Genomic DNA, 13,063 nt, shown 5'->3' on the forward strand with positions numbered 1-13,063 from the left:
GGGGGTGCAGGTTATGAGCTCTCCATGCATCCCAAACACTACTGAACATAAACATAAATCATACTCACCTGACACTTACCTCTGCGTCCACAACACCAATACACACACACACATATATATATATATATATATATATATGCAACTCATAATGCGTAAGTAAAGGACAAACTATAAGCATGGGATATAAACGAATAAACGTTTCAAATAAATTTATGGGAAAAACATAAGTATATACGTGTATACGGAAAACCAAAAGCCCACTCACTGGTATGTGGAAGGGTCGTAACCCCCCTGCCTCGAGTGACCACGCTCGTCCTCGGGATAGGTATCACCTATATGCGAAACAACTATAAAAACGTTAATTTTAAAGCACATAACCAACCTTAAGAAATAACTTCTCATACAATGCTCAAATGAGGTGTATGAATACACCAACGTGATCTACTCAACCTCAGGAACATCCCCATATTTTTAGAAAAAAATTTCACCGTCGCACGCGCCCCCACGCGTCGGCCACGCGCAGGCACGTGCCTGGCACGCTGACGGCGTCAGGAATATTCCGTTAACTTTAACGGATTCCATCAACGGCGTTAGGAATATTCCGTCCAAACTGACGGAATATTCCGTCGTCTTCTCCGGCGAGGCTCCGGCACCGGAAAATCGGGAAAATTTCAAATCGTCCTATCTTCTTCGTTTTTCAACCAAATTTCACAAAATTGGTACCAAAATGAAGCTTACAACTAGATGAACAAAATCATACCACTTTCAAGTGCTAAAATCCACGGAATCTCGCCGGGAAAATACCCCCAACTCCGGCCAACCTCGAAACTCAAGATCCCGACGTCCAAAACCTTCAAACGAACCACCCTGAGCCTCCTAAGGACCTCACCAAGCTTCCTACAAGCTTGAAATTCCCAAAAACATAAGAATTTACGTGTGCATGAACAGTGACAAAAATCGGGTATCCCAAGTTCGACATGAAAACGAAGGTATCCTTACCTGAAATGGGTATGGTTGAACTTCTACGGACCTCACGAGCATGGATATGTACTTTGTTTCTTCGATCTGTGAAGATTACAAGGGTTTTGGGGTATGTCCGTACAAATGGAAGTGAAATGGGGAAGGGAAATGGCACCGAACAGGTGCAGGGACAGGGAAAGGGTGAAGGAAATGTGTGGGGGAAAGTGTGTGGTGCAAAACCAGCCACACCAAGCTCAAAAACAACTACACAACGAAAATTCACACGAGGGGCAAAATCGTCTTTTCACGCGTACATTTTAAAATTTTCGGAACCGGCTGTCACAATTACTGCTGTACCACTTTGTTATATGTGAAATTTACCCTTTTTTTTTTTAACACTATGGATACATTCTTTTGCCATTTATTCTTTCTTATTTTTACCTAGTTTTTATCCATTTATTCAATCAAAATGTTTGAATTTTTTTATTGTAACCGTTTCTAATAGTATTATAATGAGGGATTTTAAATGTATAGGATTATAAATCTCATAAATATCAAACAATTAATGTCAAAACTATAAAAATAAAAATACTAATAGTAATATAATGAGGTGTACAAAGTCAAGGGACCTTGATCAAACTTTAAATACTATTAAGGTTTTAATCAAAGAATGTTAAGAATTAGGGACCGCATCCAAAGTATCTATTCTATTTACCTAGTTATTCTTCCAAAATGTCTGTCATATTTAAATTTAATTTTGACCTTTTATTATTGACTTGAATGAATATGCAACATTTGAGTTGAAAAAAAATTGAAGATTGTAGAGTTTTATGTGAAAAACATGGTTGATTACACAAACGGTCGGATCTGGTGCATTGAACGTTGGGTGGAGGGCTATGAAAAAATTGATGCAAGGCATTTGGACTTGGTGCATTGAATGTTGTCCTTGTCGTTCGTCATGGGTGACACAATATGTCAATTATAATTTAGTATCAAACTCGTTATTTATGAAAGTTAAATCTGATACCTCACGTAGAGACATAAGTTAACCACATCAAATAAGAGAACAACACATAAATTATGAGCTTAATATGACAGATTTACACTTACGTTGTGAGCAGACTACACACGAAACCATAGTGGGCTAAGCATTTGCATGGTGTTCATTCTTGGGCCTTTGGATTCCAGTCCATATCATGGTGTTCATTCCAAGACTATGATATCCCTACTTCGCCCCCAAGGAGGCAGGGGCCACAACTCTTCAAAGTCTCCCTTCGGTTGTTGTCCGCTAGAGACTATCCCGGCGGGCCAGCAGTGTTGTCTACACCATACTCACATAACACATGTCTGCCTAGCATGGCCTGCAATACTGCTAGCTGGCTGCTTACGTGGAGTCTCTCCTATAAATAGCAAGGTAAAAAAGGAGATCAGTAATCATCATATACTACTCAGAACTCTCTCAAGTTCAATTTCTCTCAAACTATTTCTGATTTAGGCTTTGCACCCTCCCTTTTTTCTTGAGTCTTCATCCATTAGCCTAATGGTGTTATTGTTTTGCAGGTATGATTTTTGTCAATCTATTATTGACAAAAATTTACATCCACAACATCTACATATGGAGAAGAATACCATTATACTATACAACTAATGACAACTCTAGTGATCTTTAAAAGGACAATAAGTTGGTAATAGGACTAGGTGTCACTATGGAGTGGTGGTGCCACTAGAGTGTCTTGGCATAACCAAACTTTCCAAGTTTCCTATCTGGGGGCTACAGATAACTTCCCCTACCCAAGTTTATAATGGGCTGAGCTTGTTTCAGATTCAACCTAAACCTATGTCAGATTTGGGTCTGGCTCATTCTGGGCTAACCCAACTATAATCATGTACCACAAAATCCAACTGCTAACCGATCAGCACCTATGATACATGGCCCAAATACTATATGTACTAGCATTTATTCTTACGAAAGAGTAATGCTACACTTAATTTTTATAATAGAAGTAGAGTCTGCCAATGCAGTGGGTATTATCTCTATTAGAGAAATTGTACAAATAAATGGTAATAATAATATTTTTGTTTAAGAAACTGTTATCAGCATTTCAAAAAAGTCATCATGCCATTCTTCAAGTTCAATTTCTCCTTTACATTTTACAACAAACGAATGCTTGATAACTTTCTTCTGATAAATCATGTTTACTGATTAATTGTTAAATTAAAAATAAGATAAAATGACTTGTAACTTAAGTAGTAAAATGTCTTCTCACCTGCGCACGATGTCATGCTCCCTTTTCCCTCAACTATTGATTGAATTTAGAAGAAGAAAAAAAAAAAAAAAAAAAAAAGCTCATTTATGCACATCAGATATATATAAAACATGTAATGTCATTTGTAAATATGATACACAATATAAGCTTCTAGTTATTGTGGTGTACAATAGACGTACATCGAATTATCAATATATTTGTTACAAGTTATTCACGTAATTAGATTAAGTCATAACGCAAAAAAAAAACATATAAAATTTTGTCTTCCGATATATAATTTTCAAATCTCTCTTTCTATTTTCTATTACCAATTAATTTTAGAATTATACACCCTAACTGTAACATGTGCCGCATCTCCTACCTCCTACCTTGTAAGTACTGGTAACAAATGTCCCACAAACGGCCGTAAGACAGTACGTTAAACCACCTAAAGCAAGGCTGTGATTTGTCTCATGCAGTGACTCTGGCACCGTCTAATACCGGTCAAACAAGGCAGTTGGCTCTCTCCTATCAAAAGCTGCCCACATACCACGAATTTTTTTTAAAACTTTATGGGTGATGGGAATAATAGGTCACCATATCCAACGCCAGAAACATCCAAACTTTCCACATTCCTGCAGAGCAAAGCTCAAGGCCGCCGTTTTTGGCATTATTCAGCTGCTAATAACATTGTAATGGTAAACATACTATATCATCTACTGACATCTGACAAAACATGTGTAAATTTTGCTGGAGAAAAATAGTGAGTGAGAAATAATGTTGAAGAATAAAACTGTTTCTGCCGTCTGCTGTTTGAGAAGGAGCAGTGCTATCTAATCTCTCATATCTGCAGTTGGATTTTCTGTTGTCTTTGCCTACTTCTATCACTTCCATCTTTCCTTACAAATACCACTTCTCTGCACACTTCTCATGCAGTCAAGCAAGTTCGAGCAAGAGAGATCAAGGCTAGAGTTGAATACAATTGCTATATATTTGCTAATAACTTCTTCCAATTTCTTTGTCGTAGTTTTGCTTAAGATTCAAATTCAGTACTCTAACTATTGGGTAAGTAACGTGGTTTAGCTTCTTATACGTTGTCGACTTATCTCCTGTTGTTGTTACGCTTTCAAAAGTATAGTTTGATTCCTATTCATTGTTGGCTTATTTCCTACGCTTACACTTTCAAAATTAAGGTTGTCTATGTATATAGTATCAAAATCTTATTTACTTGTTGGAAAGTAATGTAATTAAATTCGTATACATTGTTAGCTTATTTCATGTATTTTGCGTTTTTTTCGGGTTATTAGCTATCTCATATACAATCAGAACTAGGTAAAAAATGATTTCTGATAAATTTCTCAGCTGGATGTCTTCTTTTCTTGCAAAATTATAATTTTCATAATTTCTAATTATAAGCATGGGGCTTTTACATTTGGTCCTTGGATAAATGGGTTCAATATTTTAGTTTATCGAGCTTCTTATTATTTTGTAGGCCAGTATTACGAAGAGATGCATGATGCACAAGGACTACGGATCACCTATCTGCCAGTCAAGAAGCATGACGTGCCTGGCTCCCTGGATGCCATCTAAGCAAATTGTCAATAAAGAATGCTGATTTTTCTTAGTTGGTATTCAGGGAGCCGTGCATGTCTAGCTGTTAGACTTGCCGTCCGATCAACCCTCATCATGATGTGAAGTTTAAAGTCAATCATCTCCTACAGTAAGTACACAGTTACGTGGAAGTGTGTTTTTTTTGTTGATCCACTAAAACCTTCTCTCCATTTTCTGTTTTTCTTGCTTTGTCCCTCTTGTTCTTGTTTATCTATTTTTTTCTTGTTTTTATCAAAAGTAAGCCAAGGGTAATTGCTGTTCAAGTTGTCATTTATTGCTTAGTAATGTTATTCTTACCATTTAAATATATCACAATTTCATCACTTAGTACTACGATTTATATATTCTTCTTCACTTGTAAGTGAGAGGTTTTAGGTTCGATTCTCGTCAAAAGCAAATTTAAACCATATTATTGCTAGCCAATTGTGAGGTTAAACCTATCTTCTCTCTCTTGTGTACATAATATCATTTGTTCAAAAAATAAAATAAAATAATCAAACCCTAAATTTGAGCCCATTGTGAGGCTAAGCTTACCCCCTCCCTCTTGTGTACATAATATCATTTGTTAAAAAAAAAAAAAAAATCAATCAAACCCTAAGGACCTGTTTGGTATCGTACTAAAAAAAAAATTATAATTCTTAAAAACAATTTGGATGAACTTCTCTCAAGAATAGTTTTTTTTTACAACCCAAAAACTTGTTTGGTATCTAACCTGGAAACTATTTTAAATCTTCAAGGATTTAGGCTATATAACCCAAAAACTTTTGTGTACAAAACCATTAGGTGGCAATGGCTAAGGGAGGATAGTAAGGTCAGGTCGGGATCCGAGAAGCGACCCGGAAAATACTCAGTAAGACCCAATATCTTGACGACTTGATTTAGAATTCTCAATTTCACACTTCATACTATGAAGTCATGTTGTATTCGGATGAGTTTTGTTCACATATATGGTGGTGGGTTGCTAATTTCAAATGTTGCCATTGAAGTTTAGCAAATTGAGTTTGAAATAAAGCTTTGGTAATGGCGGAGAAGTGAGGTTGGGGCTTACGGGTGATTAGAGTGAGAGGAGGGTGGGTCAGGGATGATGGGAAGAAAATATCTCAGTCATTGGAAAGATCCATGTCACGGTCGTCGAAATATCTCTCTCAGTCGCCGGAAATATATCTCTCATTACCACCAATTACTCTCAGTTGATGTTTGGTGTCGCTGGCCTCGATGCTAAGGCCCTGCAGATGTCTTGAAGAAGTAAAAAAAAAAAGAAGTAAAAACAGACTTATGTTGTTCTCAGATTTTAGGCTAGTTTTTGAGTTATGAATTAAGAAACAGTTTTTGAGTTAAAAATTTTGAACTCAAATAGAATACTAAACAAGCTTTAAATTTTACGTGTCAGCGATGTATCTTCCTCCCTCCTCTTGTCATCGTCTTTTATTGTTGAAATTATTCAAACTCTTGGATTTCTTTTTTTTGATTCTCTAATTTTAAACCAAAAAAATTGAAAACAAGATTGTCGGCAAGACGACAAAAAATTACAAGAGATTAAAAGTCATGGTTCCAGGCTCTCTATATTTTTTTTCCCAGTTTTCTATGCCATTGGAGTTTGGATGGAGTGCTAGTGAAGATAGGAGAGGGGGTAGTTAAAGGGGAATGAGGGATGTGATTGGGGCTGCTGGAGATAGGAAGAGAGAGTGGGAGAAGGAAACATACATAAAAAATGCAATCAATTTTATTTCAAGTTAGGTGTTTAATTAAAAATATACTAAAATTAAAAATTCAATTAAGGTGATGTGGTATATCCAACTCATACACTAAGATGATATTAAAATGTTGTATAAAATTATGGTAAGAGCATCATTACTTTTTATCGCCATCTTGATTTGTAATTTAACCAATTATGGTGAAATGTACATGAGCCAGAAGACCTAAATAATTCATGAAGAGTAATGTCATGTTACTAAGTGTATGCATGAGTGTGACTCTTATTAAGTGAATTTAGCCGTGGAAATATGCACCTTATGGCATCAAAATTTCCGTCTTAACTCGTAACATATTAAACTATGAAACATGTACAGTAACAACACTTAAACATAAGGCACATCACAACACATAGTTAAAGAGCAAATCACACAAATTAAAGAATTGGGTTAGCAGTGTGGATTGCAGAATGAAAATGTCAACTTTCCATATATAATTATATACTCATAGAAGAAAAGAAACTATGAAATTGTCACTATACATACATACATACATACATATATATATATAGTAACAATAACAATTATAAAATAGTGCAATTACAGAAGTGTCTTGGTATAGTGGATAGGCTGTCGCCATCTTAATTTGACTATAAATAGTTATGTTGAAAGGTACTTATCCTGTTTGAAACTATTAGTATTTAGATTTACTTTAATGTTTGGTTCATTGAATTTAGTCCTTTAGTATTAGGATTAGGGTTAATTTATTATAAATAACGTGCTTGTTATTCGGTTTTGAATATGTTAGTCATAATGTAACATTGTGAAGTTTTGTAGCTGTTTTGATGAGTTTGTCTAATAATATTCTTATTACGTAGGCTTGTTTGTCGCATATTCTAATGTTCAACTCGGTACCATAGCAGGTTTGATTCTTCGGGATCGATTCTGCTTCTGTTTGTTCGTAGCAGTTTGCCTGTATCTTCCCTGTTTGTTTTTGTCCAGTTGCGTTCCGTGAAACTTTTTTCGTTTTCTGATTTTTGATTGTCGTTACTAAAAAAAAAAAAAAAAAAAAAAGAAAAGAGAAAAGAATCTGTTAAAGTCTGAAGGCCGAGTCGCGCCGGGCCACCAGCCGCTGCCCCTGCTGTCGCCCACCGCTGCGTTTGTTCCTGTTCCTTCCGCAAATCACCGGCACGGTGATCAGACGAATCCACCACAATCTCGCGCCTGTCTTGAACGTCCTGACCAACCCAGTTCCGTCCCGTCTAGCACCACCATCTGAAAACGCCATTGTCAAATTGCTTGCATCCATCCCGCATACCTGAAACCCCAGCACTGAAGGAACCTGCAACCCAGATCCCAGCCCGCGCTACTGTTGCCTGATCGATCACGTCCTGTCACCAAAATTCGCCCATTGATGCACCAGACCACCACCTACGCACTGCCTTCGACCCGCACCAGACTGTTGCCTGCAACGCCAACCCGACCATCTGACCGATCCACCACACCACTGCTGTGCCCGCTGCCTTAGAACCACCCTCTTGTTGCTGTTTGTTCGCACCGCCGCCGCACCAATGCACCATACACCTTCAGTTTGTCAGTCCAGAAAGAAAAAAAAATAAAAGCAAAGGAAGAGAAAGAAAAAGAAAAAGAAATTATTCTTGGCTGTTTGTTTTAGGCCCAAACGGCCAAAGAATAAAAAAATGGTTAAGTTTGTTTTAGGCCCGCAGGAATTGTTGCGTAGGCTTGTTTGAGATTGTTTTGTGACTGTCACTCGAGTGCTTGAAATTGTGATCATTTGAGTGATAATGTTTGTGTTTGTTCGTTCGTTGCTACAATTGAGATATGAAAATCTCCAGTCAAGTCAAGTTAAGTTAATTTCGCCAGTCTAGTTAAGTCAAGTCAAGTTTGCATGCCTGTTAGTTTGCTTAATAAAGCCAATTCGCATTTGCAAACCCATGTCGTATACCGCCATGAGTTTGACGGGGGTGTTGGCAACTATTAGTATTTAGATTTACTTTAATGTTTGGTTTATTGAGCTTAGTCTGTTAGCATTAAGGTTAGGGTTAGTTTATTATAACTAGCGTGTTTGTTATTCGGTTGTGAATAAGCTAGTCACGATGTAATCTTTTGAAGTTTTGTAGCCGTTTTGACGAGTTTGTTTAATAATATTCTTATTACTTTGTAGCCTTATTTGTCCTGCACTCCAATATTCAACTTATCCTACACACAATGGCAATGCCTTACTCGTGTCTTTATTTCGTAATTTTAAACTTATCCCTTTATTACTCAACTACACTTGCAACCTATGGCAATCTCCAATGCTTATTATTTCTCTCCAATGCACATAAATCAACTGTTTGGAGTTTAATTTAGATGGTTGTAACTGCAACTTTCCATTTCCTTTTTCTCTTCGGGCTGATCATTTGGGGTTCTAAGTTGAAGCCAATTAATATATGGGTTTGAATTTGGGATGAAGTTAAAACGAGTTTATAACTTTTGAACGTGTGGTGCATTGGCGAAATCTTAAAATTTAAGTTTGTGCATTAAAGATGGACTAGCGAAGTACCCGCCCAGAACTCGTGAAACATTAAACCACGGAGCATGTACAGTAAAGAACATTCAAACAACAGGCACACAGCACAAAAGCAAAGATTAATAGGAAACCACAAATTGAAGAACATTATAGCTAGTTCTACAGAATAATTGAAGACCAAAGAAAATACCAATTTCCTTATATAATTAAATACTCATAGCAGAAAAGAAACTATGCAATTTTCATTTTCACCGTTGACCTTGACAGAAAACTAAACATATATATTATGCAGTACTCTAAATGATGGTGTGGAAAATGAAACTAAAGGGTAAGAAATTATTACTGGTTTTGTTTTTCTCTCATAATACTACTATGGATAACGCGGAACCGAGTGTGTGGAGAGGCTGGATCTTATAATTAGTTATTAATCACAGAATGTTGCATATATTGGGGGGTTCTTCATACGAAGGATAAGCCATCACATATTGAGGGCAACCCATGACATACTGTAGCTGTGCAGGCTCGCTTTTCTTCTCCTCCTTTTCCTCTTTCTCTTCCTCTTTCTTTTCCTCTTTCTTTTTTTCCTCCACAGGGACACTCACCACCTCAGCATACTTCAAGCTTTTTCTAAGCGAAGTTGTGAGCAGAACCACATCAATCCCTTCCCCCATTACCTCCGTTTGGTTCTTGTCTTGCTGATAACGATAACTTGCTGAGTTTACACCTGCATTATTAATCTTTTATTAGTTATTACTTAGACCTAGAGCTGCCTAATTGGGATTAGAGTTAATTTCTGGAATTTGATTAAATTTATTGTAGAACACAGTTAAGAAGTAAATTACCATCGACCCCAACTGCAGTCTTCATAGCTTTGGCCCTGGCCCTTTCATCATGCACAGACAACTTGATCACCACCTTTTGCTGCAAACCAAAAACAGCGCTCAATTAGAATAAAACACAAATTTTGAATCAAATAATTTGCCTCTTCTGTCTCCAATGCATGTTCTTGCATGGACCTCAAATCTCAGACGTACCTTCATGACCCTGGTTCTTCATTAACGACGACAAAGACGAACCGAAGGTCTTTGAAGGTCTTCAACCGGCTTTGAGAGATTGATGGTGGAGAAAGAGAGGGGTGTGTATTAATATGTTGTGTTTGAAAATTTGGTGAAGAGTGTGAGAAGGGTTTTTGATATTTATAGGCCTTTGGGAGTCTTGGGTGAGCCAAGTGCTTTTCTGATGAAAAAAGAGAACTAGTGCCTGTTGGTCATGTTTTTTAATTTTTTTTTTGGTCGAAAACTTATCGATTACGTCATGACAGAGAAATCGTCTCTATCCTAAATGAGAGATATTATTTTGTTTGCATTTGTTTTTCTTTATTTTGAAGAGTTTCATGTAGTTTTATTTCCCTTTAGTATGACTGCAAAACGTCTGGAGCATGCACACTTGGACAGTGCACCTTGACGACGTTATTTCCAATTATTTACATTCATACACATGCTATTGTTTTGACCAACATAATCTTAACAATGAAAATAAACACAAATAATTTACAAGTTAAAGTTTCGTAGTTTACTACTAACAATGCTATTGTCATTTGAGATAAAACTCACGCACAGACATATCTATTGTAAATTTTCGTAATTAATTAAGACTATTATGTTGAAAATAATAATCATATCAAATAAGATTTAGTAGCGACTCATACTATTATGTTGTACAATACATAATTACATAACCATTTTATTTTCATGATTTCTAATTATGAGCATGAGGCTTTTACATTTGGTCCTTGGATAAATGGGTTCGATTTTTAGTTTATTGAGCTTCTTATTATTTTGCAGGCCAGTATTATGATGAGATGCATGAGGATTAAGGATCAACCTATCCGGACCGCCAGTCAAGAAGCATGACGTGCCTGGCTCCCTGGATGCCATCTAAGCAAAGTGTCAATAAGAATGCTGATTTTTCTTGGAAAAAGATACCCGCCGGATATTTTTCTTAGAAATATAAGTGATCCGACTATCGTGATTGTTCATCATATATCGTGAGATCAGTTTTCGTTAGGTATTATTTATATTTAATTTTAAATTTTAAATTTTAAAATAATTTCTGATTACACGATATAAAATAAACATTCACCGTCACGAAATTTTTCTTGGTTGGTATTCAGAGAGCTGTGCGTGTCGAGCTGTTAGACTTACCGTCCGATCAACCCTCATCATGATGTGAAGTTTAAACTTCAAAGTCAATCATCTCCTACAGTGTAAGTACACAGCTACATGGAAGTGTGCATTTTTTGTTGATCCACTAGTAAAATCCTCTCTCCGTTTTCTGATTTTCTTGCTATGTCACTCATGTTCTTGTTTTTCTAATTTTTTTTTTTATTATTTTTTTTATCAAGAGTAAGCCAAGGTTAATTGCTGTTCAAGTTGTCATTTATTGCTTAGTAATGTTATTCTTATCACTTAAATATATCACAATTTTGCAATTTAGTACTACAGTCTAGTGGTATTACTTATCACTTGTAAGTGAGAGGTCTTATGTTCGATTCTCGTCAAAAACGAATTTGAACTACATTATTGCTAACCTATTATAAGACTCAACTTATCTCCTCCTTCTTGTGCACATAATATCATTTGTTAAAAAAAAAAAAAAAAATCAATCAAACAGTAAATTTTACGTGTTTGCGATGTATGTTCCTCCCTCCATCTTGTCAATTCTCTAATTTTAAACTACAGAAAAAATTGAAAACAAAATTGTCGGCAAGACGACAAAAAATTACAAGATATTAAAAGTCATGGTTCCAGGCTCTCTATATATAATTTTTTTTACAGTTTTCTATGCCATTGAAGTTTGGATGGAATGCTCGTGAAGATAGGAGAGGTGATTGTTAAACGGGAAGGGAGATATGAAGAGAGAGTGGGAGAAGGAAACATACAAAAAAAATGCAATCAATTTTATTTCAATTTAGGTTTTTAATTAAAAACATACTAAATTTAAAAATTCAATTAAGGTGATGTTGCATGTCCAACTCATACACCACCTAAAATGGTATTAAAATATGGTATAAAATTATGATAAGAGTAGCATTACTCTTTATCGTCGTCTTGATTTGTAATTTAACTAATTATGAAGAAAGGAACATGAGCTAGTAGACATAAATAATTCATGCAGAGTAATGTCATGTTACTAAGTGTATGCTTGAGCGTGACTCTTATTAAGTGATTTTAGGCACGGAAAAATGTGCACCTTGTGACATCAAAATTTCCGCCCTAACTTGTAACACATTAAACTATGAAATATGTACAGTAACAACACTTAAACATAAGTACATCACAGCACAGAGTTAAAGAGCAAATCACACAAATTAAAGAATTGGGTTAGTAGTGTGGAGTATAAAATTGCCGACTGAAAATGTCAATTTTCCATATATATAATTATATACTCATAGAAGAAAATAAATTATGAAATTGTCACTGTACATACACTATATATAGCTTTATACACATAATTAAGTAACAATTATAGAATAGTGCAATTACAGGAGATCTTGGTAGTGGTAGATCCAGGATTCTAATATCGGGTGGTCCCAATTTAGAAGCTTTGAAAAAAAATTAGACGAAAACCCTTGAAAAGTTAAATGATGAACTGCTAACTTTTCATTTACACACTACATACTACAACTTAGGATCATTTCCAAAATGAACCACAAGGTTTCAATTTCAGCATTTTACACCTAAATGTTTTTATTTTTAGTTTTTATGACTGGTTTAAAACGAAGCAAACAATGCATGTGATGCACTGTTCTGGTGGTTAGAGCTTTCCTATTCAACCGCGGCGTCTAGAATTCAAACCTTCTTTCTTCTTTTATTGTAAAATAAGGATATAAATTGTCTGCTGTAATTAGAAAAAGACGCAAACAAATGAAAATAATAAAAAATGAATAAAACAAAAAGAAGAACATAGACACAAACAAGATGAAATTGATAGCAATTAAAAAAATAGATCAAAAAAAGAAA

At 35.6% G+C, this 13,063-nt stretch overlaps 1 protein-coding gene across 1 annotated transcript; it reads right to left on the reverse strand.

Annotated features, from left to right (window-relative positions):
- Positions 1–9,265: 9,265 nt before the first annotated feature.
- On the reverse strand, positions 9,266–10,081 carry LOC137740465 (heavy metal-associated isoprenylated plant protein 16-like). The gene is made up of 3 exons (XM_068480325.1): positions 10,076–10,081; positions 9,884–9,962; positions 9,266–9,765 (listed from the first exon to the last, which is right to left on the reverse strand). Exons 1-3 carry the CDS (start codon positions 10,079–10,081, stop codon positions 9,470–9,472), a joined length of 381 nt encoding a protein of 126 aa, XP_068336426.1. The 3' UTR covers positions 9,266–9,469.
- Positions 10,082–13,063: the final 2,982 nt, after the last annotated feature.

This window comes from Pyrus communis, chromosome 7 (assembly GCF_963583255.1).
Source record: "Pyrus communis chromosome 7, drPyrComm1.1, whole genome shotgun sequence".
Lineage (NCBI taxonomy): Eukaryota > Viridiplantae > Streptophyta > Magnoliopsida > Rosales > Rosaceae > Pyrus > Pyrus communis.

Coding starts and splice junctions, on each gene's coding strand:
- LOC137740465 (XM_068480325.1), bottom strand. Junction 9,766..9,883: donor GACTGCAGTTGGGGTCGATG/GTAATTTACTTC, acceptor TTAATAATGCAG/GTGTAAACTCAGCAAGTTAT.